Source organism: Panthera onca, chromosome B1, assembly GCF_046562875.1.
Source record: "Panthera onca isolate mPanOnc1 chromosome B1, mPanOnc1 haplotype 2, whole genome shotgun sequence".
NCBI lineage: Eukaryota > Metazoa > Chordata > Mammalia > Carnivora > Felidae > Panthera > Panthera onca.
The window spans coordinates 569,817-597,780 of record NC_138342.1 but is presented as its reverse complement, the minus strand read 5'-3'; the positions used below and the strand labels follow the sequence as shown (position 1 = coordinate 597,780).

Sequence of the window (27,964 nt, the reverse complement as noted above, 5' to 3'; positions counted from 1 at the left end):
GTGCGGCCAGGCGCGGCCGGCGGGAGAGCCTCGCTGCCGGGGCGGGGCGGGCGGGGCGGGCGGGCGCGGCCTGCAGCCGCCCGCGTCTTGCTGCGCGGCGCTCGCGCCTGGAAACAGGAGACTGCTGGGCCGGAAGCCCCGCCCGCGCGCGCGCCGCCTGTCCCCGCCCGGTGGAGCGGCTGCTGGCGCGGCGCGGCGCGGCTCGGCACGGCGGCGCCCGGGCGCAGGCGAGCGGGCGGAGCAGCGGACGGCGCCCAGGCCGCCCCACGCGCCGGGCTCGCGGCGGAGCGCGCCGGACTCGTCGGGGCCCGCGGCCGCCCGCGCCTTTCAATGGGCAGCTCGCACTTGCTCAACAAGGGCCTGCCGCTCGGTAAGGCCGCGCGCGCGCATTTCCGGCCGCGGGGGCGGGGCGGCGGGCGGGGCGGGCGGGCGCGCGCGGGCCCCGGCTTTGTGTGCGAGTGCGCGTGCGTGCCGGTATCCCGCGCGCCGCCGGGGGCGGGGCCGCGGAGGGTCGTGCGCGTGCGCGAGCGGCTGCGTGCGAGTGCGCGTGCGCCGGCGCCGCCGTCACGCCAGCCCCCGCCCGCCGCCGCCCGCGCAGGTGACACAAAGGGGCGCCGCGCCCGGCCCCTGACCCCCAGTCCCGGCCCTACGGCGCCGGTGGTGCGCCCTGGCGCCTAGACGTGGCGGACTCACGGCCCCTCGCGGGCCGGGCCGCTGCGTCCCGCCCCGCGTCCGTCCTGCCGGGACCGGGCCGGCCTCCTGGCGGTCGCGTGGCCTTGTCCCCTCTGGGCCCCCCGTGGCCTGGCCGTTGTCCCCGTTCCCCGACCTGGACGCGCCGGCGTGTGGAGCCGCCGTGGGTGGGCTCCCGGGGCGAGGCCGGGCGCGGACTGCGGCGCGGGGCTGCGTGTCTGCGGGCGCCGAGCTCCGGCCCTGCGCCCCGGGCGCGTTTGCTGGCCGCGTGCTGCCGCGGATGCTGGGCTCCTCCCTCGCCGCTGCTCATTCAGGCGGTTTTGGGGGCGCTTAGCTTTATGGCACGCTTCGTGCTGCCCTTTGAAGTTGTTTACTCATTTTCTAAACGGGAATAAAATTAGAGCGCCCAGCTGGTGGGGAGGGCGGCTCTTCCTTCCCTGGGTGGCCCTCAGCCAGCAGCCTGGGGCGCGGGCTTCCCCAACCGAGCAGCCTGCGCGCTGCACTCACTCCTCTGATCCAGTCTGTTCCACCGGAGTACGTCAAGAGGTGTGGACCCCATTCAGTTTGTCATAGGCACCTCTTTTCCCCTTTGCGCTTATAAAGGTGTCAGAAACCAGGATCCTAGCAGGTGCTCTAGACAACCCAGCAGGGCCTTGCCCCCCCCCATTTTTCCCACTGGGGCCCCTGGGGCTGGGGCCGTAGGGGAGCAGGCCAGCTTGGGGACACTCCTGGGTGGGTGCTGGTTTGGTCGCCGTCTCAGCCTCTGGTGCCCCCTGTTGAACCCAAGTGTAGGGGGCCATCTTGCAGTTCCCGGTCAACTTCAGCCTTCAGCCGCCAGGGCCTGGGGCCTCCTCTGGAGTGGGTCCAGCAGGGGAGGGGCCAGGCTGGGTGGGCCAGGGAGCTGCCCCTCCTCCTCCCCTCTGCCGTTGGAACCTTGGGGGCACTGGCTCCCTGAGGCCTGTGGGAGGGAGGCTACAACCACACCTGAGCCAGGAGTCGGAGGCTAGATCTTTCTGTGGCTGGGTGCCCTGCCCGGCCCTCTGCCTGTGTGCGGAGAAATGAGGGCACCACCTCTGGGCATGCCCGGAAGGACAGCCTTGAAGCTGGCAGCGGCTTAAGCCGGGAACCTGGCCAGCGGCCAGACCCCTTTATAGTGATCATTTTCCTCGTGCTTTGTTTAGGACAGATTAACCTCTGGTTGGGGGAGGGGGGACCACTTGTCACCCAGAAGTGGAACAAGATTGGCTTTCTCTGGTTAGTCTGAATCGAGCAGTCAGAGGTGAAATCCTCACCCAACTCCCACTTCTGGGGGTGGCTGGAGAATTAGGTCGCAAATGGGGGGATGGCCACATCCCCTTTTCCTACCTGGTTTCCCCTTTTCCAGGATCCGCCCTCTTCTTCAAGAGCAGCGACTTCATTTGTATAAAAATGTACACCAAAGAGTGCTCTGTAGCTGCTGGCCTCCAGCATGGCCGACATTTGAGGCACAGGGAGCGTTGCACACGCGCCCTGTGGGTCAGTGCAGGCCATACACTCTTGGTGTGGGGTGACATCTCCGAGGTTCTTAGGGGAGTGACCAGAGAGGACCAGGGCACGGACCTAGCCCGTCCCTGGGGGCATTCCGGCCGAGCCCCTGCTGGGTGTGTGGTCTTGAGCTTGTGTGCTCTGCTTGTGTGCGTCTGTCAGGTGGGGATGGCGGTGTGAGGCCACGTGGGATCATGAGTGAGCACCTGTTAAGTGTTGGGGACGGGTCTAGGAGACAGGATGGGGCCGGGGCCAGGGTGAGGGGCGGGGCAGGACAGGCCTGGGGACAGAGCAGGGTCCTGGGGCAGGAATGGAGACAGGAGCAGGGCCTGGGGCAGTGCCGCCTTGTGCTGTGTGCCCGCCCTGCTGTCCCTGGATGTCAGCCTGGCGATGTGTGCGCTCTGGGTTTCACCTTCTGTCCACCCTAGAGCTTCAGGACTGTGCCAAAGGGGGCCGTGGGGGGCCTGCTGGACCCCGGCTTTGGTCTGCTCCCCCTCCTTGCGGCTCCCACTGGTGCCCGCTGTGTGTGCCGGCCCTGGAGCTCCACTTCCTGCAGGGGCCGGCCGTTGTGTTCCACGGTCGCTCCAGGGTTCTTCTCTGTTGGGTCTTATCACCACCGCTGAGCGCGGGGTTTGGTTTGGGTGTCTCTGCGAGGCCTCTTGAGGGACGCGCGCTTGGGGCTGCGTGTTTCCCCGCCCCACGCACGTGTGTCCTGTTCAGCCTGTCTCGGGGTGTTGGTGCACCTCCAGCCTGTCCAGCTGTGGCGGGTTGCTCTCTGTTCTCTCCGTTTCTGAGAAATGGACTTGTGGCAGGGGCGACCTGTCTCAGCCCCTGTCCGTCCTCTCCCCTGACTGCATTTGGGGTTTTCTTCCTGCCTCTTTTCTTCAGCTCGAGGACACTTGGGGGTGGGGGGCTGGGAGCACGGAGCTGGGCCTGGGGCTGGTGTCGCCTGCCCTGCTGAGGTCCTGCTGACTGTCCTGGGGCAGGGCCCGGTTCTTGGCGCTCAGCCCCGAGGGCCCCATGTTCTGGGGAGCTGGAGCCACCCCTGTCTGGAACCTCAGGGCAGAGATGAACGACTGTCTGTAGGAGGAGGGTCCTTGGGTTCGGAGGCGGGTCTGGCCTTGGCTCCCCCCCTAACCCGGTGGAAAGCTGAAGATCGGCGGGGGCTTCCTTTGGGCCAGCAGAACTGCCCGTGCCCGTGCCCTTGGGGCGTTGCCGGTCCAGTAGCCAGACCACAGCTTGTGGCCGCTGCCCGGGGCTCCTGGGTATGGAGGACCCGGTCAAAGGCTAGCGCATCTCCTGGTTTCCCTCCATTGGTGGCGTGAAGAAGGACCCGTACGAGGCTCCGGGGGCCGGGGGAAGTTGTCTGGCCCTGGCACCGCCGTCTGTGGGGTGGGGGGTGTCCACACCTCACTCGCCTCTGGTCCCCAGACGGGACTTCACATCTCCTGTCACTGCCGTCCCGGGAAGCTCAGCTGCGGACGGGGCACGGGCCGGCACTGGTGTGGCGCCCTGGGGGAAGGGGTCCCTTATGTCCCTGTCAGCCCTGGAGCCCGGCCATAGATGGGCTGGACGGCCGCCGTGGTACAAGAGCACTGTGCTCGGCGAGGTCGGGGGCGGGGTGGGGGTGGTGACAGCGTGGTAGGACTGGAAGCTGGGACGGTTGAGAAGAAATCCCAGCAGGTCTGGCGGGCGGGGGGCCGGGGGGGGGGGCCCGAGGCGGCGCTTTCTGGACCCTCCCCAGGCGTGGATTCTGGCCTGTATGGAGGCCGCGGTGCCACTGACTTCTGTCTTCCTGCGTCTGTGATGTCCGTGTCCTGCAGCTTGGCCAGGTCTTGAAGGTGGTGGCACCGCGTGGGGTGTCCCCAAAGCAGTTGTCGGATGCCACGTGCGGAGGGGAGGGAAGGCCACCTTCCCTCCACCGCCAGCCAGCACCCTCTCTGCGACGGCCATCAGGTTCTCGTTTGTGGGATCCTGAAGCGTCACAAAGCCGCATAAAAGCACGAGAGAGGAGTGTGTGGGACCGAGGCCCTTGGGGACAGGAGCGTGCCTCTGCCACGGTTTTAGTCCGCATGTGGGTGGTGGTCAGTGCCCTCGTGGGTTACGGTAAGTTAAGGGGGTGGCACAGCGCGGGCAGCTGACGGAGAGTCCGGCCGCTGAGGTCTGCGAGGCCACTCTGCCCCACGGCCCCGCGTCGCCCGAGGGAGCACCCTGGCCTGGTCTGCGCGGGCTCGGGTCCTGCCAGGCCAGACACAGTCCCGCTGTGGGAGCCGCCCTCCACTCAGCCCGCAGCCCTGCCCCGGGCAGCGTGGCCAGGCCTGGGGCCTCTGGACCAGGACAGCCCGAGGAGGCTGCCGTCCGGAGGGTGTGACCGCTGGCCGGCAGAAGCTGAAAGACGGAGGGGGCTGGCCGAGGGCAGCCTGCTGTGGCTGAGGGTCCGGCTCTGTGGAGGAGGAAGGAAGGGCTGGCAGGGGCTAGGCAGCCCGTGAGGGTCTCGGGGGTGTGACAGGCTCTGGGTCAGGGGCGCAGTGTCTCCGAGGCGGCATCTAGGACCAGGGGCCCGGCTGTGGCAGTGGGGAGACCTGGGGCCTGAGCGGAGGGGGGTGGGGGGTATGGGAAGACGGCTTAGTCTCTGAGGCTGGAGAAGCAGCAGGAGTCCTGGGAGTGTGTTGTGGGTGTAGAGCAGGAAGTGCTTGTCAGAGTTGGCGGGGAGGATGGGGAGGGCCCGGGGTCCCAGCTCAGTGTGCTGCGCCCGGAGTGGGCTAGGTTCTCCGGAAGCTGCTGTGGCTCGTCTGGAGAGGGCTGGACACCTCGGGTGTCCCCAGACCCCCGATCTCCTCCCGAGAGTGACCCCCAGTGGAGAGCCGGGCCAAGGAGGCCAGGTCAAATCAAGCACAGCGGGGCAGGGGGTGGGGAGAGCAGGAGTGACTGCGGGGGCGGGGGGGCGGGGAGACGGGCCCCCAGAGCTCCACGCAGACACCCGTGGGAGGGGGTCTGGGGTGGGGGGTGACAGGCTCCTGGAGCTCCACGCAGACACCTGTGGAAGGGGCCCCTGGGACCTGTGGTCCCTTCTCTTGCCCCGTTTTCCTTCAGATGAGCTTTGATACCAGCTTCAGACTTCAGGGCGAGTACGAGGACAGGACAGAGAGCGTGTGCACCCCTGCACGCAGCTGCCCCGTGCCGGGTGGGGGTGTTCCCGCCGAGGTGCTGGTGTCACAGCTGGAGTCCTGCCCCCCCTGCCCCATGCTTTGTGCTGCGGCCTTGCTTACTGGCATCCGGCCGGCCAGCCGAGAACCGTGTGCCGACGAGTGTCGCAGCGCCTGTGCTGGTGCTCACGCGTGCTTCTCCGCGGGGCCTGTGCCGGGTGGCGGCCAGCAGAGGCGTCCGCCGCAGCTCAGCGGGCCCTCCGCCCCCCTGTGCCCCCCGCTCCGGCCAGGGCTTCCTGAGTCACTAGCCGTGCTGACCGCTGCGTTTCCTCCACCGCCTTGCTGAGTTGCAGGGATGCAGATGCGCACCTGCCATCGTGGGGCCCGGCGTGGGTGCCGTCACCTCCCACTGCGGGCACCCAGCCCCCCAGAGCCACCGCCTCCGAGAGCGCAGCTCGTCACGTGCAGAGGAAAGCGGACGTGTGTGTCGGGCGGGCGCCGGAATCCACTCCCTCCCCGTGGGCTCACCGCCCGCCTGGCGCCCGTTAGGTGCCGAGACGGGTGCCCGCAGATGCCCCCCTCCTGCTGATGCCGTAAGCCAGCCCTCATGTCGTCGGGAGTGGGACATCGGGGCCGGGCGGGGGCAGAAGGGAGCCCGGCAGTGTTGAGTACGGGGTCGGGCGGGCGCGGAAGCCCTGTGTCCCACGCTCCCAGACCCCCGTCGGGTCTCGGCCCCACCCCCGGTAGTCAGGCCCCATCCCCCGGCGAGGAGCTCTCGGTACAAGAGCTGTTGCTGCCTCTTGGAGCAGGGGACTCTCAGGAGCCTCCTGTGGGTCATTGCGGGATGGGCACCGGGAGGAAGGGGGTGGAGCGGAGGGACACGGGCAGGGCACCCACGGGGACCCTGGGGTCCACTCTGCTGGCCGTACTCTCTCCAGCTGTCCCTCGCCCATGGGGGCAGGAGGCCTGGCCTGGGGCTGCCGCGTGTAGGTGCCGGACACGCGTGTTTGGGGAGCTTGGGGCAGCGCGAGGTGGTCCGCCATGTAACTAACTGGCCGGAAGGCGGTTTTGCTGCGGAAGAGCGAACGATAACCGTGGACCGTCCAGAGGTTTCCTTGACTGGTGGACGTTTGGTTTCATTTCCCTGTTGAGGGGGACGCCCCTTTCGCTGTTACGAAAGCTCAGCCCTCCTGATGGTCTCCCAGCCCCGCGGGGTCTGAGCCACGGGGGGCGTGTGGCGGGCGTGTGGCGGGGCGCCTGGAATTAGTGGCGGCGGGGACGTGCCGGTGCGTGCCAGCTGGCGCCCCTTCCTGGAGCGCGGGCCACTCTTGGGGTCGAGCGCCTGTGGCACCAGCACCAGGCGAACCCGCACGCGCCAGTGCGAACGCGTTCTAACGTTTTTCCGTTTTGCGGTAAGGTCTTCCTAATTTCGTTGTTCATTTTTCACGTTTTATTTTGTCTTTTTTTTTTTTTTCAAGTTTACTTGTTTTGAGAGACAGAGAGCTTGTGTGCATGGGGGAGGGGCAGGGAGAGCAGGGGAGAGAATCCCAGGCAGGGTCCGTGCTGCAGCCCAGAGGCCAGTGCTGAGCTCGAACTCCCAAACTGTGAGATCGTGACCTGAGCCGAAATCAAGAGTTGGTGCTGAACCGTCTGAGCCGTCCAGGCTCCCTGCATTTTGTCTTTTTTAATGAGCATTTTTTAGTTTTTGTGATTTTATCATTTATGGCAAAACTGAATTCTAGAAAATTGATTACACGGCAAAACCGCTCGAGAAAAGGTACTTCCGTGAGGAGAGCAGACACAGTTCGGGACCCCAGTGACCCTGGCCCTGTGTCCTTACTGCCGGCCCGCAAGGAGCCTCCCCCCACCGCGTGTCCCCCCCCCCCGTCCTTTGCTGCACCCTCTCGACCACCTCTGTGTCCTCGTGGCTCTCTGTAGTTGTTCTGAGCAGTGAGATCACTTAGGGGGGCTTCTCTCTGGCATTTTCTAGAAACGAGGTGGAGATGGTATTTTCACAACTCGAACGTCCCCCGGCACCAGCCTAGAAGCTTCCTGTAGTCGTACGGCCTTGTTATTCTCTCCCGCACTGGACTTGGCTTCTTCTGCTGCTGGACTTGGGTCACCCTCCCCGGCCCCACGCTGTCACCAGGCACCGAGACCCGTGGGGCACCGGGGCGGGCGGGAGCCAGGTTCACCTGCATGGGTGTGTGGCCCGAGCCTGAAGTCACCACCCATCTGCACGTGGGGCCTGACTCGGGCTGGCCTTTGAGCCCCACGCCTGCTGGTGCTTCCCTGGGTGGGGCTCACACCTCTGCCCATAGTGAGGTGGCCCCGGGAACACACCCCGACCCCTTGAGGCTGCTTGTGGGTTTCTTTTTTTTTTTTTTTTTTAATTTTTTTTCAACATTTTTTATTTATTTTTGGGACAGAGAGAGACAGAGCATGAACGGGGGAGGGGCAGAGAGAGAGGGAGACACAGAATCGGAAACAGGCTCCAGGCTCCGAGCCATCAGCCCAGAGCCTGACGCGGGGCTCGAACTCACGGACCGCGAGATCGTGACCTGGCTGAAGTCGGACGCTTAACCGACTGCGCCACCCAGGCGCCCCTGCTCGTGGGTTTCTGAACCCAGGTCAGGTTTGGCAAAGCCACGCTTCCCTCTGAAATCATTTTCACAACGGAGGTTAGCAGCGGGCACGGGAGAATCCAGGGCGTGACGCCAGAGTGCCTGAGGCGTCTGGCTCAGCTCCCCAGGGGTGCAAGGGCACTCGGGACCCGTGTGTACAGGGCGTACGGCCCTGGGCCCCTCGGAGGACGTGCACGCGTGCGGAAACACCGTCTGCCGAGGGCCACGCCGACCAGGGAGGATCCGGCCGGAGACACCCTGGATGCTTTCAGGATTTAGGGGGAAAACCGAGGAAAGCCTAGTGACCGCACGGTTGGCTGTGGCCCGTTCCAACCCCCCTTCCCCTGCACTCGCTGACTGTGCGGGGCGAGGCAGGGCAGACAGGGCGACCCCACTTGGCCGGGGAACGTGGGGATCCCGTGAGGCCTGGGAAGTGGTGCTTCATCTGGGGCCAGTCGGGGCACTCACCACCAGGGAGGCGCAGGAGTCCTGGGGAGGCCAGGCCAGCCGGACTCGAGGGCTCCGATTCAGCTGTCCTTGGTGGACACCTGTGTCCTTGGCAGCCAGCTTGCCGCCCCCGGCCCAGACACCTCAGGCCCGCTGCCGGCCCCCTGCTTGTCTTCTGAAGGTCAAGGTCGAGGGTGAGGCTTGCCTCCCGGGGAGGTGGGGCGGGGCGGGGCTGGCCTGGGCCTGGCCTTGCTGCTGCCTCCTGCACCAGCCCTAGACTCCCTCACACACGCCCGCTCCCCTGCCACCACGTGCCCCGGGGTTGCTGCAGGCTGGGTCCTGCCCGGTCGAGCCCAGTCGGCAGAGGTTCGGGTTGCAAGGCACATCCACGCTCGGGGGCGGGGACAGAGGATATGGGTCAGAGGTCACACCTGCACAGACTAAAGGTGAGCAGACCCGGGAGGTGCTGTGGTCGAGCGTGGCCTTCTGGCACAGCCTAGGCTCGCGGGTCAGGACCACAGGGCACCCGCCTTGGTGCAGAAGTGGCGGTCACAGCTGGAGTCTGGCAAGGGTGAGAGCCACGTGGGTCCCATGGGCCGCAGGTACGTCCCTGCTGTGGCCGGTCTGCCCGACGTCCCTGTGGCCGGCATCGGGCGGGGGACGAGTGCATCCGGTCCCTGCTCCGTGCTGGCCTCCCGAGGTGCCATCTGATCCCAAGGTTGACACCGGTGGTGTCGCGGGTCCTGGCCACCATGGCTCCCAGCCAGGCCTCGGGGCCACCCTGGCACACTGTCCCCATGCTGAGAGCAGGGGTCCTGAGCATCCATGCTCAGTCCCAGCTCTTGGCACGTCCTCAGCCCGTCCGTACAGCTGTGTGACCAGGAGTGTGTCCTCAGTGTCCTGTCGGGGGGTGGGGGGGCCGTGCCTGAGTCGATGCCAGTGCCCGGGATGTGGCCTGTGGGGACTGACAGAGGGGGCCTGGGGGACAGCCCCCCCCGGGTCCTGTGTGGTGCAGGACAGTGGTGTGTGTGTCCCGGTCTGCATCCTGCGGTCCCCCTCTCGGTGGCCCCCTCAGAAGTCCACTCTCCCTGCACAGTCACAGAGGCCCAGGAGGCCGTTGGGAGCACGAGACAGAGGTTTGCGGGACTGGCGGCAGACTAGCCCCCAGGGCCCCGGCCTCGCACCTCGCACCTCACGGACACTGGTAGCGCCTGGGGCGGGGTTCCCACGTGCCAGGAGGACCTTCAGGGTAAGCAGCGCGGCTCCTGGCTCTGGGCGGTCCCGGCCTGGCAGCCGCGGGCACAGAATCAAGGATGCAGTGTGGAATTTCCGGCGTCTGGGAGTCCTAGTTGGCTCTCGACGGTATTTTAACGTGTCTCTTGTGTTTAATTTTTAGTCAGACTTTGACCCCGGCGCAGGCTTCAGTGGTCGCCAAGGATCAGGAGCCTAAGAGCTTTGGTTCGAGACAATTAAAGACGTGGGATGAGGATCCAGTGACAGGACGCGGTTCTGCCGGGGGATTCTGAAGATAAAACGCTTTGAAAAGTCGAATTCATGGTCGTGGAAGCTGAGCCCATATTAAGAAATGTCAGGTTGGTTGGGGCTCCCGGAGTGTGAAGCAGCTGGAAACCAGGCCCTCTGCGACCGCGGTCACCCTGTCCGTTCGGCGCGTGCGGCGGGTCAGGACGGCCTCAGTGAGGCCCCGCGTGCGGTGGAGCGAGGGGGTTCCTCGGGGGGCCCAGCCCCCCACCCCCCACCCCCGCCACGCCTCCCCAGGGCAGGTGGGCCAGGCCACAGGTCGATGCTGGGTTTGTTCTGGTCGTCCGCCCGCAAGCTCGGTCCCGGGTTGGGGAGTTGCCGCAGAAACCCAAGGCCTGTTCCGGCGCTGGCTGCGTGGTCGGGAGGCCGGGGCCTCCCTGGGTGAGGGGGCGTCGTCCGGTCGGGGGTCCCGACGCCGCGTCTGGGCAGCCCTGCGGACTGGGCCTGCTCTCACGTGCTGCTCTCCAGCGGGCGGCGCCCTGGCATCGGCGGTGTCCGGGCCCGCAGGGGGGCCTTACAGCCTCAGAGCTCAGCTCGCGGGGGTGACGCCGGTCTGTGCTCGTCAGGAGTTAGAGCTGAGGGACTCTGACGGTGGGCGTCTTCCAGGTCACTCGAGAACAGCGGCGATAAGCCTCCGCTGGTAAAGTCAGTCTTCTAAGTGAGATCACCGTCCCAGCACGGCTGGAGACGTGAGCGCCGTCTGTGCGCGCAGCTCCGGGCCGTCTGGAAACCGCGCCTGTGCCGGGCCCCCCGGGGGCGGGAATCGCACCGCTCGCGGGGCAGGGAGGGAGGCAGCAGAGACGGGGTTCTGGCCCTGCAGATCCCGCTCTGAGCCACCCGCTGGGGCCGCCGCGTCCAGGCGGCTCACGTAGGCGGCGCACTGGGGCCGTGGGCCTTCCCCGGGGCGAGTCTTCGTGAGGCCGTGGGGTGCGCGGGGCTGGTCCTGTCGCCTGGGAGGCCCTCCTGGATGAGGCGTAGTCCCCTCCTGTGTGGAAGGAGCGTCTGGCGATTCTGAGTCCCCTGCCGGGCGAGGTGGGGGCTCTGACCGCACCGCGGAGGTTTCACCCCCCACCCCTGCACGGTCCCCGCTCTTCAAATCTGCCAGCAGACGCGGTCCCTTCAGGGTTTCTGGGTAGCCACGCTGCCGCCACAGGCGGAAAAGAACGGATGCCATCACGAGGCCTGTGGCGCTGCGTCTGCGTGTCCCGGGGTCACAGTGGTGAAGACCGCGGCTGCCCCGGCGCCTCCACGTGTGTCTGCAGCCCCGAGCCCCGTGGGGTGGTGACAGTCGGCGGGGTCCCTGTTCACTCGGGCGTCAGTGAGCTGTAGCAGACACTGGTCTGCTTCTCCCGGTGGCTCATAACCCTGGTTTGACAAAGTCCAGACGAGCAGACGTGGGAACTCTCGGGGCCTGCGCCGGGCTGCGGATGGTGGCGGGTGGCAGGGGGCTCGAGGTCTCAGCCGGGGCCGCCGCTGTGCTGAGCGTCTGCTCCTGTCTCCGCAGGCGTCCGACCCCCGATCATGAACGGGCCCATGCACCCCCGGCCCCTGGTAGCGCTGCTCGACGGCCGGGACTGCACGGTGGAGATGCCCATCCTGAAGGACGTGGCCACGGTGGCCTTCTGTGACGCACAGTCCACGCAGGAGATCCACGAGAAGGTAACGGCGCGGGGTGCTCGGGGGAGCGAGGAGGGCAGGCGGGTCCCTCAGGCGTGAGCCTCAGCGGCTCCCGGGCCGCCAAGACACGTGCGGCCATCGTCACCCCGCCCTGTCAGAGGCGGAGACGGCTACTGCTTGGCATCTCGAGCCGTTGCCATTGTGACCAGATGTTCTCAGAAAGCAGATCCGGGGGCCGCGGACATGGCAGACAGGACTGGGGGCCGGTGAGCTGCATCATCCTGGTCCCACATTGGTCACCTGGGGCATCCCGGGCTGGCGGCCAAGCATTTAGGCCTGGGGTGTCTGCTTCTGGACATGGCTCCTGGAGGGCCTGCTGCGGGCAGCCCAGCCCCGGGTCTGGGTTGGGGCCCCGGTGACAGGATGGACGGGACTAAGCCGCCGTCCTCACGCCGCCTGCCACCCCCACATTGCCCGACGCGTCCGTGTCAAGCCTTGAGCTGGGCTGCCGGCGACCCCACACCGCTGCGCCTTGGGGGCCCGGCAGAGGCAACGGACGGTCCCCTGTAGGGGATGGCCCCGTCGGCCAAGCCACACGTCCTTCCCAGCAGCCGTTTTCTGCTGCGTGTCCGTCACAGAACCCGAGGGCCCGGGCAGACCGCCCCCGCCCACGCAGAGAGAGAACCCATGGCTGTGGAAGAAAACCCACAGGGGCCAGGACGCCGAGGGTGGGGCTGAGCGTGTGCGCTGCTGATAGAAACCTCAGGAACCTGGCGGGCCGGTGGGGGGGTGGGGGGGGGGGCAGGAGCGCCGTGACCAAGTGACGGCCCGCCACCGTCCAGGGCTGGCGGAGTGCCGCCCGCTGTGGGGCGCTCGCGGAGCAGCCCCTCTGGAGGAGGCACATGCTGCGACACCCCCACAGTGACTGCCCCCCCCCCCCCCCCCCGGTTTTATGCCAGAGGAGAGCCCCTCCCGTCCCGACGGCGAGTTCAGCAGCACCGGGGCAAGGCTCATGGGGGCTCGGGTGCCCAGGTGAGGAGCGCAGGGCCGGGTGGGGCTCTGCCCGCGTGACGGTCTGGCCTGTGGCCCGCCCGGGTGCTGGCTGCTTCAGTCACCACTGGGCGGAACCATGTGGCCGCACACACCCGTGCGTGTGCAGCGGTGGAGCTGGGGGGGCGGTTGTGAACCTTCTGCTGTTCCAGACTAAAACTTTTAGTTCTTTTTTTACTTAAATTTTTTTTCAGAGTTTTATTTTAGAGAGAGTGTGCACATGCAGGCGGGGAGGGGCTGAGAGACAGAGAGAGTGGGAGGGAGGGAGAATCCCAAGCAGGCTCCATGCCGTAAACACAGAGCCCGACGTGGGGCTCAAACACACAACCCTGAGATCAAGGCCTGAGCCGAGTCAGGAGCCGGACGCTTAACTGACTGAGCCACCCAGGCGCCCCCAAAGCATTTTGTTGAAAACTACAGCCAATATAGGGCATGAAAGACACATACAAATCGAAATGTTTAAAAATCATAAGCGGTACTAGAGCAAGTTCTACCAATAAATTTGAACACTAACACAAAACGTGTTTTCTTTCAAAATTGTAATTTATCAAAACTATCTTGAAAAGTTAACGTAAAACCCAGATAAGCAAGTCAGACACCCCGGGGAGGGGCAGTGAGGGGCCTCGGCTCCACGGCGATTCTGCCCCACGCCCAGCAGGCAGACAGACGTTGCCAGACGCCACAGCCACACGGCTCGGGAAGACGGGACGACGGGTACTCGCAGAGAAAAACGGCCTGTGATTTACGCTTTGGGTAGAAGAGAGTGTTGGGACCCGGCCAGTCAGAGCCTCGGCGAGACCTACGGGGCACCTGCTTGTGCAGCCGGCGGCTCGCGGCGGGAAGGCGACACCCGAGAACTCGAATGCGCGCTTGAAAATCAAACACGCGAGTGGAAAAATTTAATTTTAATAGAAAGCTTGGAAGACACTGCCAAGGGGAGCCTGAAGGAGAGGTGGAAGAGGCGAGGCCAGAGGAGAGCCTTGCAGACCCAAGGGCTCTCAGCCTGACGTGCCCGCCTAGCTGCCACCCTCGGGAACCTCCCACCTCCCGGCGGAAACACACCTCCTTCCCCCGGCTTTGCTGCCGGGCATAGCCCGGGGACTAAGTCCAACCAGGAAGAGGTGACAGGCCTTGTGTGCAGAGCCGTCTTCCCTCTTTGTGGGCCGGAAACCACATGTGATGGCTGGAGCCTGGGCAGCCACCTGGGAGTGGCAGAGCCACCAGACGGGAGCCCTGGACCCTGATGGCTGTGGAGCTGACACAGGGCCCCTGGACCACCTATCTGAGGGCTTTGGCTTGGGAGGGAAACGGCTTCTCTTCCACATCGCCGTGGATCAGGGAGTTGGTTCTACCTGCTTGTAAGCAGCTGGATGTCGGATGTTACCTGAGTGTTATGGAGGAGAGACCGAACACATCAGCGGATGTGATGAAGAAACCTTCCAGAGCTAAATGGAGACTCTGGCTCTCCTGCCGCGAACCCAGGACAAGTGTTGGGGGTCCGCAGGATGCTTTGCTGTTCAAGTAGCAGATCCCTCCACCAGCCCAACTTTGGGTACCTTAAAGCTTCTGGGGAAACCAGTTTTCAACCCTTGGTTGCACCTCGTCAGACCGCAGAGGCAGGGGCATTTTCTCAGTTACTCTTGGAAGCTCCTTAAAGACCAGCACCTGCAAAGCAGAGGGGCAATCCGGGGTGGGGGGGGGGGGGCGGCAGGTGGGAGGGTGCCGTCAGCTAGCCTGGAGCAGGAAGTCCCTGAGGGGCATTTCTGGGAAAGTGGGGCACCCATAGGCGGCAATGTGGGGACATGTCAAGGAAGACGGCAAGGGCACAGGAAAAGTGTTTCAAGAGTCCTGGTCAAAAGTGAGGCTCCTGGTCCCCGGAAGGAGGTACCGGGGCCGCGCGAGAAGTGAGGGGGATGTCCAGGCAAATGCCGAGACGGTCTATGCAGCGAGTAGTGCGTGGCAGGAGGTGGCTTCGGGCGGGAGTGTCCCAGCGACTCTGAGGCAGACAGTAGGGCTGTGTTGGTGCCCACTGAGAGGCCCCGGGGAAGCGGGGAGCATTCGGGAAGTGAGCCCAGGTACCCCGGGGCAGCCTCCCAGGTGAACGGCCACGCGTGTGCACGTGTCCTGACAAAAGTAGGGGGACTTCTGCAGGGGCTGACCTTCCCGTCCTGAGGTCAGGACAGAAGTGGCCGTGCTGAGTTCTGTGGAAAATGGGGCCGTGTAACAGAAAAGGTCGCTGCGTTGAAGAGCAGCGAAAACAGTCATGTGGCGAAAGAAAAGACGAGTGACAAATGGGTGGGTGTTTGCTGTATCCGAAACGGCTCACGCTGCCTTCCTCCAAGCGACAGGGACAAGACAAGTCCCAGCAGATGGGGGGGCGGCGGAGGGTGCGTTTGGGCAAAAACAGTGACCGCCGGGAAGCAGGTGACACTGTCCCCGCCCCCACGTTAGCCGGCTCTGGCTGCACCCAGGGAGCATCAGGAGGTGTGAGGTGCCACGCCTGCTCAGCGGTGGCTGTGGCCGTGGCCGGCTTTGATGGTGCTTTGGCAGTTCTGTGAAAACCTGTCCCCTCTGGGCCTGCATGTGGCCCTTTGTCACAGGGAAACATCCCGTGACAACCATATAAAAGTGTGCTGGGGGCACCGTGTCACTGGCCTGCTTTTCTGAGCCTCAGCCTCACAAAATGAGTCACACCTTTGTGTGGACGCAGAAAGTAAGTAAACTTGAAGACCCGGGAAGCTTGCGCATGGTGCGTGTGTGTGTGTGTGTGTGTGTGTGTGTGTGTGTGTGTGTGTGTGTGTGTGTGTAAAGGAAACGAGCGAGGCCTCCCCTCCGGGATGCAGGGAGGGGGCGTGGTGGACCCCGTCAGTGCCTCCCAGCACATATCTTCCCAGCCAGCCATTTGCCGCTCCCCTTCTGCGTGGTGCCCAGCGAGTGCCCCCTCAGACCCTGCTGCTGCTGCTGTGAGCACCCCGGGGCCCCTGGGCTGAGTTCATCCTGCAAGGCGGGCCCCACGTACCCGTTCGGGGGCTAAAGACACGGTTCAGGCAGTAGCCTGGCCACACGGCTGGGGGAGGGGGATGTGTGTTGCCGGCGTCCGACTTACGGAGACAGACGTCCCCTCTGGGAGGTCGGTGTGGCACCTGCGGGTATCCCAGCCCCTTCGCGGTCACGAGAGGGAATGTGAGGGACTTCCAGGGCGCGTGGGCCTGGGGGCCGGGTGGAGCGGTGCGGTGGTCCTGGCCTGTGCCCGTCTGCACGGAGCTGCCTCGGTGGCAGCGGGCTCTCCCCCCGCGACTGGGCGGGGCCTCCCTGGCAGGGCCAGGGGCGGGTGGCCGCTGAGGACTGCAGCTTCCTGTTCTGAGAACTTCACCTGGTACTGCGTGGTTAAAATAGGCTCAGTGGAAAAAGGATTAAGACATGAAAAAATTTACCAAGAAACCTATGTGGTCAGGTCACACGGAGAAGTGCAAATTAAGGCTGAAACAACGGGTGTCCCTCCCACATAGCGTTTTACACCCCGGACTGCCCGGCGCTGTGGGCTCGGTGCCGGAGCGGGCGTCGTAACCGCCAGGTGCGGCCGGAGCGGCGCCCGGAGCCCGGAAGAGGCCTCTCCAGCGGACCCACTAGTTTGCACTGCTAGGGACTTCTCTCAAGGCAGTCGTGGGTTTTACCGCAGCCAACAGTGGTCGTAACCCAGATGCCCCGACAGTAGGCACCGTCAGATCCTGGATCGTCCGTGTTGGGATGTAGCTCAGGACAGTGAAGGTCACGATTTGAAGACTTGCCTGCCGTGGTTAAATGCTCAAGATAGAAAGCCGGCCGCCTGCACGCACGCAAGCCTCTCCACCTGTCCACAGCTGAGCCTTGCTCTTCTCTGCAAGAGGCCCGCATGTGTCCAGCTGCCCCGGCCGGAGACCCAGTCTCCCTCGGGAGCTCCCGTCCACGGTCCGTGTGCCTCCGAGCCCAGGGCTGCTCCTCCTGGCGCTGGCTTGCACCCATCTGGATCCCCAGTTCCGCTGCACGTCCGTGTCTGCCCACAGTGGGCACCGGCAGATCTGTCCCCTCGCCCCCACCCCTGCTGCCATGGCCATCCACATCTCCGGTCTGTGCAGCACAGCGGCCAGAGGACTCTTCCCAGGGTCTCGTTGGCCAAGGTCTGCCCTCTTGCCTCCGCCCCACAGCCCCGCGTCCACTTCCCAGCCACCCTCCTCATGCGCTCCTAGTTAACCCTGTGTCCCCTAAGCACTCGCTGCTGCTCCCCTGTCACACATGGGTCCTCGCTTCCCTCTCACACCAGGGCCAGTCAAGGTGCCAGAAGTCTGTGCCTGTGCAGCCTGGACCTCCTTCCAGGAGTCCAGGGGCAGGAGTCAGGATGTGGGCAGTGACCCATCCCGTTTGTTCACACGTCAGCCTGGCACATCCTTGCCTCTAGGAGCTGAAATTCCTAGGATCTTCAGTGCAAGGAGCAGGAGCAGGGGCCCACAGCACCCTCAAGTCTGGGCCAGCCAGAGCAAACAGGACCAGGGACCCAGGCCGCCTCTGTCCTGCCTCTCAGTCATCTCTCCCTTGGCCCTTTTGGTGTGGTCCCCTACGGCCATGTCCCCCTGGCCACCTCAGCCGGCAGGAGAAGGGAGGCCATGCCAGCCTGAGGGAGTTGTATTTTGGGTTGCCATCTGTCCAGTGGAGGAAGGGACTGAGACAGGGCGGTAGCAGCTTCACTGTGCCCCGCACCCCACACGGGACACCTGCTCTACTCCGCTGCCCACATCAGCCCGGAGTCTAGGCCGTCCTGGGTGCAGTCCCCCTCAGCTCATGCCTGGTGCCTTGCCGTCCAGCGGCCTGTGCACAGCCCACTGCTGGCCTCACTCGTCCTGGGGACTCAAGGTCAGCAGAGCCTGTGGTTGGCCTCCCTCCCCATGCAGGAGACCCAGAGTCAGCACAGGAAGCTCAGTCTGGGGGAGGACAGGGTGGCATGGTGCTGGAAGTCCCCAGTAGCCAGAGCATTTTTTTGAATTGGAGGTGTCTTGATTATAAAGCTTTCACGGCTATACCCCGTTAGGGTCCCTGAACTATGACATGCCCTGGATTACACCGTGTGTCTGGAGCGTCGCCGGCCCGGAGATTGGACCTTGCGGCTCTTCCGCCAACGTCCGGCTCTTGCCACGACAGCCCTTTAAGGCCGTGCTCGCGGCCCTGGGGCGCGGTCCTGCTGCCCTCCTGGACCTGGGCCAAGCCCCCCAGAAACCAGGCGTCCCCGCCTCCTGTGTGGCTGCTGGGCACCCTGGGGGCTTCCAAGCGGGGTGCTGTGCACACTGGGAGCAACGCTACAGCGGCAAGGGGTGTGGTCTGCACAGGCGCCGCCGAGTGAGGCGGGGCTTGGTCGGCAGGGAATAGGCCCCGAGTGGGGTGTGGGCGTGGTCCGCGCGGGCCTGCCCCCTCGTGGGGGTATGGGCGTGGTCTGCACGGGCGCCACCGAGTGAGGCGGGGCTTGGTCGGCAGGGACCAGGCCCCTCGGGTGTGGGCGTGGCCTGCGCAGCGGCTCTGAGCGCGGTCTTCAGGGCTTATCCCCACCCGTGGAGAGCTCCACGTTTGCGCGGGCCCTGTGGGCGGGGCCGTGGGTGGAGCCCTAACTTTGGGGAGGGCCGCCCCCTTTGGGCGGTTTTGCAAGCGGAGTGGCGCATCAGCCCGTGTCATCTAAACTCTGGGGAGGCAGGACACCGATATGCACCTGGGGCCTCCCGCAAGGCAGCCCAGGCCGCACACAGACAGGAGGACCCCGCCAGGGCAGGCGTCCAGGGCTGTCCCGGAGAGCCATGGCCATCTCCTCGGGAGGCCCGTGCTGGCTGCGGCCGCCCTGAATGCCCTGGGCCGCTCGCCGGCCAGCGGCAGCTGCAGGTACAGGGGCAGACCTCGCCCACCTGAGCACCTGGAGAGGAGGGGCCCGTGCTGCCTGCGTGCAGGGCGAGGGCGCGGCCCCCAGCGTCCCGTGCTGGCCCGGCAGCCGACGCCATCCGAGGGGCACGTCGCAGCCCCGCCGGCCCGGCCTTCCGCACAGCCGTCCTCCCTACGCAGGTGAAACGTCCTTTACCCGCAGTTGTTTATGGTCGTGGGGCCCCATGTGCGCTTCTGCCACGATGATTTGTAGTTTCCTCGTGGGGTCCCTCCGGTCGTTGGTCACGGCGGCCCTGCAGCTTTCGGCCACCCCCCACCCACCTCCCCAGGGTCTGGGGGTTTCGGATGCTCTGTGTCCTCCCAACACCCAGCTTCCTCTGTCTGTTTTACTGTCTGGTGCCCACAGGTAAGGTCAGCCCGCTCCCCGTACCGTGCGTTCTCCTGGGCCTGCAGTTTATGGGGCGGGGCGGGCCCTGGACTCCCAGGTGAGTCTGAGCAGCGTCAGCAGGGCCACACTGTGGTGACCTCAAATGTCACCGCAGCGGCTTCTGGCCTGAGAAGGCCGCAGTGCACAGAGGAAAGAACAGCGGGAAGCCCCTTGGACTGTCCCGGCCTGGGGCCAGGCTGGGGGTGGGGGTGTTCCCCTCCCCCTCCCAGGGTGTCTGTGCTGGTTTGGGGGCAGCAGGCAGACCGGGGGCCCAGGTGGGGCCGACATGTGACTGGCGGACGCCCTCCCTCTCGGCAGGTGCTGAATGAGGCGGTGGGGGCGCTGATGTACCACACCATCACGCTGACCAGGGAGGACCTGGAGAAGTTCAAAGCTCTTCGTATCATCGTTCGGATCGGCAGTGGTTTCGACAACATCGACATCAAGTCAGCTGGGGACTTAGGTAGGGCGGTTCCGGGCTCTTCCTTCGCAGCTGTCGTGTGTCCTTCCCTGGGCTGGATTTCCTCACATCTGGTTTTGTCTGTGGGTTTTGCTTTACACCAAGAGTCCCCTGCAGCTGCCTGTTTGGCTGGAGGTGACTCATGAGCCTGCTTTTGGGGTGCAGAGCCCCGGCCACTGGTCAAAGCAGCTTCCTCAGAAAGCCACGCGAGAGCACGTGTCCTCTGGCTCGTGGGCAGTGTGCGTTCTGATCTTGCCTCCCCGTGTGTCTGCACCAGCCGCGTGGCCTCATCCAGCCAGGTCGTGCCCGGCCAGGGCCTGCGGTCAGAGGCAGTGCCCCCGGTGCCTGGTTGTGCCTGTCCTTTCCTCCGGGATGCAGCTGAAGGAACTTGTCAGAACGTTCCGGCATCTCTGCCTGCCGCAGAGTCGTGGTGGGGTTTGCGTCACGCGTCCTGGAGTTTACTGTGCTCCTGTGGGCGCGCTCATGCCCACCGCCGGCTCGCCTGGCCAGGCCCTCCCGCCCTGTTGTCACCTGCCCCCACGCAGCATGCCCAGGAGCGTCGCACCATGGCCTGGGGGCTCCTTGGAGGCTCTGTCCCTGTGCACGGAGTGTGGCCTTGCTCTGTTCCCCCGCCAGGGACAGTCAGAGCCGTGCCCTGTGCTTACCTTTCAAAGCCTGGCAGGCGGCCGCTCAGAAGTCCCAGGACCTGGTCTGTTCTCCCAGGCAGCAGTTTTGTTCCCGGGTCTCGGAGACACTGTGGCTTGGGCCCCCTGTCCCCCACCGGCTCTTGCATGTCACGGTGGGCTGAGTTGTTTCTGGAACCCACCCTGGGCCTGTCCTGCGGCCCTGCCGGTGTGTTTGGCATCATCCCGGCATTTGGGGGAGCTCGAGGAGCTGCTCCTCCGTTCACCGGGCGCCTCCAGAAGGTCAGGTGGCCAGCAGTCTGGGCGAGGTAGATGCCTGCCACGTCCTGTCCTGTCTGCCGCTGGACCTACGGGCAGCTCCTCCCCGTGGCACGTAACCAGGGTCTGCCTCCTAGCCTCCCGGGGTGGCCTGGGGACGCTCCTCTGGCCTTTCGTGAGGGAAGGGCCACGGCTGGCTCCGGTGAGCGCGCGTGCGTATCTGTTCCCAGGCATCGCGGTCTGCAACGTGCCGGCGGCGTCTGTCGAGGAGACGGCCGACTCCACCATGTGCCACATCCTCAACCTGTACCGCAGGACCACCTGGCTGCACCAGGCGCTGCGGGAAGGCACACGGGTCCAGAGCGTTGAGCAGATCCGGGAAGTGGCTTCCGGAGCGGCCAGGATCCGTGGGGAGACCTTGGGCATCATCGGACTAGGTGAGCTCGTCTGTGTCCTTGCTCCTCGCGTTGGCTCGGCTGACCGCGAGGCTGGGGCCGGGCTGTGCCGCCGGCCGGTCCCCCCCGATGCTGGACGGTCCCCCCGACCTGAGGGCGACTTCCCCCACGCGGGGCGGTTTCCAGGCCGGAGGCAGCGTGGGGCCGATCCTCCCAGGAACAGCAGGTGTGGGTCACACATACGCCAACATGGTTGCCCGTGGGGTCACACACGGACGCATGCCCACCACACTCAGACACGCTCACCCTGTCCCCGCTCCGACCACGGCTAAGTGGACGTGGCCTTCAGGTGAGGGCCAGGTGGCCCTTAACCCTGCCGTAGGTGGAGGGAGCTGGTTTACCTGCCATGCAGGCAGCTGTCCGGGGTCCGTGAGGTCCCTCTTCTGTTTCTTGTTTGCGACCCGTTTCCCTACCCAAACTCGGGCTCCACCCACCTGGGAAGGCCAGCATGGACGGGACCCCCTTGTCATGCTGCCTCCTGAGCTTCCTCTGGTTGGCCCGCATGGCCTCCCCGCCCCACAGAGGCAGCGCTGTGTGCAGCGTGGGGCGGTGCCACAGGGACGTCTGGGTATCGTCGATCGCGAAGACGCACCTACGTTAGGGCAGGTCGGGGTCGTCCGTGAGACACAGGCCTGTCTCCTCCGGCACAAATCGCCGTCCTGCTGAGATGGGCACACGGACGCCAGGACTGGTCCCCACGAGTGTCTCCCCCCCTGCTGCCCCCACTGTTGCGAAGGCAGGGACGGCATCCTTCACCTGGGGCCCCAGGCGTGGGGTTTGTTGAAGGAGGATGGATGGGCAGCCAGTGTGCCTGGCCAGGTCGATTTGGGGGCTGCCTGATCTCATTCGGCAGTGCTGTCGAGAGACTCTGACCTGGTGGGGCCGGGTGGGCCGAGTCTGACTTGGCAGAGGTGACCCGCGCAGCCCTTGCCCCGGCCCCCGCTCAGGGGACTGTCTAAATGGCTCTTGGGGTGTCTGGGTGTGTGTCCGGCCCCACCTACCAGGCAGCGGGTGCCCTGCGGCTGAGTTACCTGGCCTCGTGGCACCGTGGGCAGCTGTTTGGGTGCGGCTGGCAGGACTGTTCTGCCCTGGTCTCACCTGGGGTCCCGGGGGTCCCGTCCCTCGGGCAGTCACCCTTCAGCAGGCAGGTGCGGGACCCCGCCCCCCACCATGGTGGCCTCAGGGAGTGTGGGCTGTTTCTCCCCTGCTCGCTTTCCTCATGGGTGTTTCCCTGCCCTGGGCCGGCCGGGGGACTCCAGAGGGGCCCTGAGGTGCCGTGCGGGGTGCCCCCTGGCCTGCGGCACCGCTCCCTGAGACGTTGGGACCGTGGCCGCGCTGTCCTGGGCCTGGCTTCCCGGTGGCCCCCCTGTGGCCAGGTCAGGGCTCCCTCCTGGGGTCCCGGAGTTAGTGGCTCCGAGCCCCTCTGGTCTTCCCCCTCCAGATGCAGGGGCCACCCCTCTGGTGCTGCGGCCCTCACCCTGTGCCTTCCCCAGGGACCCCCTCCAGCCCCCGCCCTCCTCTCTGAACGCCCCGTCTTTAGCGTCTGGGAGCAGACGCCTGGGGGCGGACGGGGCCGTGCTCCCCACAGCGAGCGGCCCCGGGCACAGGGGAGACTGAGGCGGTGTGGGGGGCCGCTCAGCCTGCGGCCCCGGTGACGCCGAGTCTCGCCCTGCCAGGTCGCGTGGGGCAGGCGGTGGCACTTCGGGCCAAGGCCTTCGGCTTCAACGTGCTGTTCTACGACCCCTACCTGTCAGACGGCACGGAGCGGGCGCTGGGGCTGCAGCGGGTGAGCACCCTACAGGACCTGCTGTTCCACAGCGACTGCGTCAGCCTGCACTGCGGCCTCAACGAGCACAACCACCACCTCATCAACGACTTCACCGTCAAGCAGGTGGGCGCCCGCCACCCTCGTGCCCGTGTTCCTGGGGGAAGGGGAGAGCGAGGGTCGGGGCCTGGGGGCCTGGGGGAGGGCGAGGGTCGGGGCCTGGGGGCCTGGGGGAGGGCGAGGGTCGGGGCCTGTGTTTCTGGGATCCTGGGGAAGGGTGAGGGTCGGGGCCTGGGTGCCGGGGGGAGGGCGAGGGTCGGGGCCTGGGTGCCGGGGGCCTGGGGGAGGGCGAGGGTCAGGGCTTGGGTGCCAGGGGCCTCGGGGTGGGGGACGAGGGTTGGGGCCTGGGTGGCAGGGGCCTTGGGGTGGGGGACAAGGGTCGGGGCCTGGGTGCTGGGTGCCTGGGGGAGGGCGAAGGTCGGGGCCCATGTTCCCAGGGTCCTGGGGAAGGGCGGGGGTCGGGCCTGGGGTCCTGGGGGGAGGGCGAGGGTCGGGGCCCGTGTTTCCGGGATCCTGGGGAAGGGTGAGGGTCGGGGCCTGGGTGCCGGGGGGAGGGCGAGGGTCGGGGCCCGTGTTCCCAGGGTCCTGGGGAAGGGCAAGTGTTGGGGCCCGGGGTCCTGGGGAAGGGTGAGGGTCGGGGCCTGGGGGAGGGGGAGGGTCGGGGCCTGGGTTCCCGGTGGGTGGATTCCTGGCGGGAGACTCACTTGCTAGGGAGTCATCCACACAGGCAGGCCTGTCTTCTGAGTCCCTGGTCCTGTCCCCACGTGTAGGCCAGACGCCACGCCCAGGGGTTTTGCGTTCTCCCACGCCATCTGCCTGTGCCACGAGCCTCCGTACCGTGTCTGCAGGGCGAAGCGTCCCTGGGGGCCGGGGGTGCCCAGACAGTGGCCATGAGGCACACGGTGTCACCAGGGTTTCAGAACTGCCCTGGGTCAGGCCGGTGCTCGAGCTAGTGGCTGCCTCTCACGGGCCAGGCCTTTCGAGTGCTTAGGCGCGTGCCTGTGTGTGCGTGCCTACGCGCATGTGCCTGTGTGTGGGATTTTCTGTGTCCGCTGCTCTGCCTGCCTTGCAGGTGTGTGCATGTGTTGTGGGGGGGGGGGGGGGGTCACCCCTGCTGTCTGCCCCAGGCCCTGCAGTCCTGTGGGGAAGGCCGGGCACCTGGGGCTCCTCTCTGTCTCCAGCTGGTGGGTTTGGAGGGGGGAGGGAGGGGGCACAGGCATGGCCCTGGGGTACGTCCCCGAGAACCAGGTGAGAAGCCGGGCCGGAGCTCCCCTGACCTGACAGCTGGCCGTGCGAGCTTGGCGGGGCTGGTTTAGTTGGTGTGAACTCAGGGTCGTGGGAACCCTTCACCTCAGAGCAGGGTGGAGCCCCTCACCTTGGAGCAGTGGAGAGGGGCGTCTCCAGGGCAACCCTGAGGGCTTTTAGCAGAAGGAAGTGAGGCCGTGCTGGGGTAGAGCCGGTGCAGCCACAGCCCACCCTTGCCGACGGGGCTCCCTGGTGGGGCCGCTGCATTGAGGACCACGTCTCAGGGCTCCTGTCCGTCAGGCCAGCACCACAAGGTCCTGAAACCCCATCTTCCAGGTGTGTGCAGGGCTAGGAGCTCGGGCCACACCGTGTCTTGGATGCGTCAGGTCCTTGCCAGGCACCACATGCAGCCGGGGGGCTGGGCCAGGACACCCCACTGCTGTGGCAGGAGGCCAGCTGTGCGTTCCCTGCTCCTCCAGGTGGGGCGGGGCCCACACAGACCCCCAAGCCCTCTGCCGGCCCGAGAGAGCTCCTGCTGGCCTGGGTGGGAAGAGGCCAAGCGCAAGGTCCCAGAGCCAGCCCCTCTGCGCCCCCTGGTCCTTGAGGCCCTTCCCCTGGGTGGGCGGGGCAAGGCAAGCGAAGAGGCCTCCGTGTTGATCATGTCGATTCACTCCTGCTGTCCTTTGTGTCCCCCAGATGCGACAAGGCGCCTTCCTGGTGAACACAGCCCGGGGCGGGCTGGTCGACGAGAAGGCGCTGGCCCAGGCCCTGAAGGAGGGGCGGATCCGGGGCGCAGCCCTGGACGTGCACGAGTCGGAGCCGTTCAGGTGCCTCCTGGCGACACCCTGGGTGGTCCTTGGACAGCACCTCTCCCAGCCGGGCCCCCACCCAGCCTCACGCCCCACGCTGGCCGCTGGCCGGAGTGGGGCTGGGCCTGCCACCACGCGTAGTCTCCAGGCCCCAGCCAAGGGTCCAAGGACACGGCGTCCTTGGGCTTGGTGTCCAGCCTGAGCTACTGCTCCAGGCGGGCTTGCCCCCGGGGCCCGGCCCCCCGGGGCCCAGCCGGGTCTCAGTGGGCGGGTGACTGGTGCTGTAGGTGGGGAAGGGGAGGGCTCAGACCTGCGCTCCATGCCAAGCACTTCGGGGTGCCACGTCAGTGGGTTTGCCCAGGTGCACGAGGCAGCTGACCCTCGTGTGGCCGCGTCTATAGAGGCCCCGCACCGAGAAGCCGTTGTGGGTCGGCAGCTAGCCCCCGGTTTGTCAGCTTTGCCGGGAGGGCCTGGAGGCCCTGCGGCTCGGGGACCAGCGCCCTCGCCTGCAGGGAGGGCAGGGGCAGCGTCCCCGCTGCTGTCAGGGGCCCGTGGGCAGGTTTGACCATCCTTGGGTCCCCTGGTCTGACGCAGGGGTGAAGTGTGGGTCCAGGCGGGGTCAGGCACCCCCCCCCACTACCCTGACCTGCTCTGCGCCATTCGTAGCTTTAGCCAGGGCCCCCTGAAGGATGCGCCTAACCTGATCTGCACCCCCCACGCGGCCTGGTACAGCGAACAGGCCTCCATCGAGATGCGGGAGGAGGCAGCCCGGGAGATCCGGAGAGCCATCACAGGTGAGGGCTGCGGGCAGACCCCGGTGCGGCCCCTTCGGAGGCCTGCACCGCTGGGCCGCCAGAGGGACCTCTGCTCCCCGCCACTCGGGGCCGCGGAGCTGAGACGGACCTGCGCCGGGGCGGGTTCACGCCCTTCCACACCCTGCCAGGCCCCCAAGTGCAGAGGTCAGCACTCGGCTTCCATACGGTGCTCTCCACACAGCCCTCGGGTCCTCCTCGCACAGCACGTTGACGGTGCCCGCTCTCTGTCGCCCGTGTGGGAATTCAGCACGCGTGCCCCCTCTCACCCCGCGTTTAAAAAGTCTGGCTGTGCTTGTGAACCTGGGCTGGGCCTTCGCTGCCCTCCAAAATCCCTAGGCCCGGCAGAGAGCTAAGGGTGCTGAGCTCGGTGCTGGGGGCTCCCTGAGCTGCAAGGTGACCGTATCCAGGACCGGCGCCTGCTGGGCCTGAGGGGAGGGAGGGACCCCGAGCCCCTGGGTCCTCAATGCAGCCGCCGCACACGCACTGCCCTTCCTCCTTCCGCCGCATTTCCCAGGCCGGATCCCCGACAGCCTGAAGAACTGTGTCAATAAGGATCACCTGACAGCGGCCACCCACTGGGCCAGCATGGACCCGGCTGTGGTGCACCCCGAGCTCAACGGGGCCGCCTACAGGTGAGCGGGGGCGGGGACACAACACTTCCGTCATGACTGCGGGTGGGGCAGGGGCCCGTGGGGGGCCCCCAGGCTTGGACGTGCATGCTGGCCTGGGCCCCAGTGGAGCAGAAGGGCAGGGCGCGGGAGACCAAGCGGGATGGCCTTTCTGGCCTGGAGGCGCCAGACATGCGGGCAGAGACCACCCTGGAATCAGGAGCCAGGGGAGGAGTCGGGGCGGGGAGGGGTCCCGCTAGGCGGGGCCTTTGGGAGCCGCCCCCCGCTTCGCTGGCCCTGTGCTGTGGGATCTGCAGCCGAGGGAGGGACCTGGCCCAGGCCCCGCCCCCCCATCCCTGCTGCGAGCTTCACCTGCGGTCCTCCCCCCAGCAGGTACCCGCCGGGCGTGGTGGGCGTGGCCCCCAGCGGCATCCCAACCGCCGTCGAAGGCATCGTCCCCAGCGCCATGTCCCTGTCCCACGGCCTGCCCCCTGTGTCCCACCCGCCCCACGCCCCTTCTCCCGGCCAAACCGTCAAGCCCGAGGCAGATAGAGACCACGCGAGTGACCAGTTGTAGCCCGGGCGGAGCTCTGCAGCCTTGGCGCCCTCGGACGGGTGGTGGCGGAGGCGGCGTCTGCGAGGCCACAGCGCTCCAGAGACTGTCCGGGCGCCGCGCGGGCGAGAGGCCACTCCGCCCTCCCCGCGTCAGCCGTAGTCGTCCTTCCCCGAGGGCCAGCCGCTGTCCTGTGTTCTTTGCGTCCTCGTTAAGCAAAAGAAGTTTAGTAGTTAATTCTATCATGAATGTTCTTGTCCGTGTACAGTCTTTAGAACATCACAAAGGATCGGTTTGCTTAGCTGTCTACGGGGAGAGAGCCCGAGGGGCCGTGCTCCGCAGGCCGGGCTGAGGCTGCGGCCCGAACACACCCGCGACCAGGCAGTTGGGCAAACTTCTCAGGACAACGACTCCTTCCCGTTTTTCTTTCTACGCCACACAGTGCATTGTTTTTTCTACCTGCTTGTCTTATTTTTAGAATAATTTAGAGAAACAAAACAGAGGCTGTTTTTCCTCATTTTGGCATGAACCCCCTTGTTCCAAACGAAGATGGCGTTGTAAGTGGCTCGGAGAGAAGAGGAGGGTGTGGCGCACAGCGCGCTCCGGCCGTCGGCACCGGTCCCGGGACGTGAGGGCGCAGCGCCCTGGCCTGCGCGGGTGCCGTCCTGCTGACGTGGTAGGCTAGCAATATTTTGGTTAAAATCATGTTTGTGACTGTAACCATTTGTATGAATTATTTTAAAGAAATAAAAATCCCAGAAAGAGCCGGCAGGCCCAGCGTCTGTTTTGGTGGCTTTGCCTCACGGGGACACCGGCGGGTCTCAGCCCTGGGGAGCCCCGGGGTGGGGGGGGGGGGGGAAGGTGGTCCTTGTTGGGGGGGCCGGGGGTGCAGGCGGACAAGGCCCCCTCTCTCCCGCGTGCCCCTCCCCCGGGCCGGCCTGTGACCTGGGACAAGAGCAGACGCCGTGACCTCTGCAGACACAAATTGCACGGGCGCGGCAGGGACCTGTGGTTCCGTGCTCTCTCGGAAACGTGCAGAGCGGCGCTTTCCTGGCCCTAGCTCGGGGCAAACAGGGTCATCCACATCGCAGCCGCGGGCTCTCACCGGCTCCCCTGGGAGCTTGCGGGCACCCACAGCCCTCGGCCCCCACACCCCTGCCCTGCACCGGCCGCCGGTCTGCTAGACGGGGGCCCCGGGAGCGGGAATGGGGCCTCCCCCAGCCTGGCATCCCCCTCCCGACCCGAGCCACCACGGCAGCACCCAGGGTCACGTCACGATTCGGTTTTGTGCCTCCTGGAGCTCATCCTTCAGCGGTCTTTCCAGCGTGGATCT

General features: G+C 66.2%; 1 protein-coding gene and 1 long non-coding RNA gene across 4 annotated transcripts; both read left to right on the top strand.

Annotated features, from left to right (window-relative positions):
* On the top strand, positions 1–27,402 carry CTBP1 (C-terminal binding protein 1). 3 transcript variants are annotated; one of them, XM_078446383.1, is made up of 10 exons: positions 151–370; positions 9,828–10,023; positions 11,475–11,629; positions 19,278–19,422; positions 20,552–20,758; positions 22,453–22,667; positions 24,543–24,673; positions 25,322–25,449; positions 25,985–26,102; positions 26,469–27,402. In XM_078446383.1, the coding sequence occupies exons 2-10, from the start codon at positions 10,017–10,019 to the stop codon at positions 26,653–26,655; spliced, it is 1,293 nt and encodes a 430-aa protein (XP_078302509.1). In that variant the 5' UTR covers positions 151–370; positions 9,828–10,016; the 3' UTR covers positions 26,656–27,402. The 3 variants fall into 3 exon arrangements, with proteins under 3 accessions (XP_078302510.1, XP_078302508.1, XP_078302509.1); XM_078446384.1 differs by lacking the exon at positions 9,828–10,023 and having other exon boundaries at positions 1–370; XM_078446382.1 differs by lacking the exon at positions 9,828–10,023 and having other exon boundaries at positions 150–370; positions 26,472–27,402.
* LOC144616215 (uncharacterized) lies at positions 605–5,145 on the top strand. The gene is made up of 3 exons (XR_013555364.2): positions 605–2,510; positions 2,541–4,579; positions 4,610–5,145. It is a non-coding gene; the product is annotated as an uncharacterized LOC144616215 (long non-coding RNA).
* Positions 27,403–27,964: the final 562 nt, after the last annotated feature.

Coding starts and splice junctions, on each gene's coding strand:
- CTBP1 (XM_078446384.1), top strand. CDS start 331: ATGGGCAGCTCGCACTTGCTCAACAAGGGCCTGCCGCTCG. Junction 19,423..20,551: donor CAAGTCAGCTGGGGACTTAG/GTAGGGCGGTTC, acceptor ATCTGTTCCCAG/GCATCGCGGTCTGCAACGTG. Junction 25,450..25,984: donor GATCCGGAGAGCCATCACAG/GTGAGGGCTGCG, acceptor CGCATTTCCCAG/GCCGGATCCCCGACAGCCTG.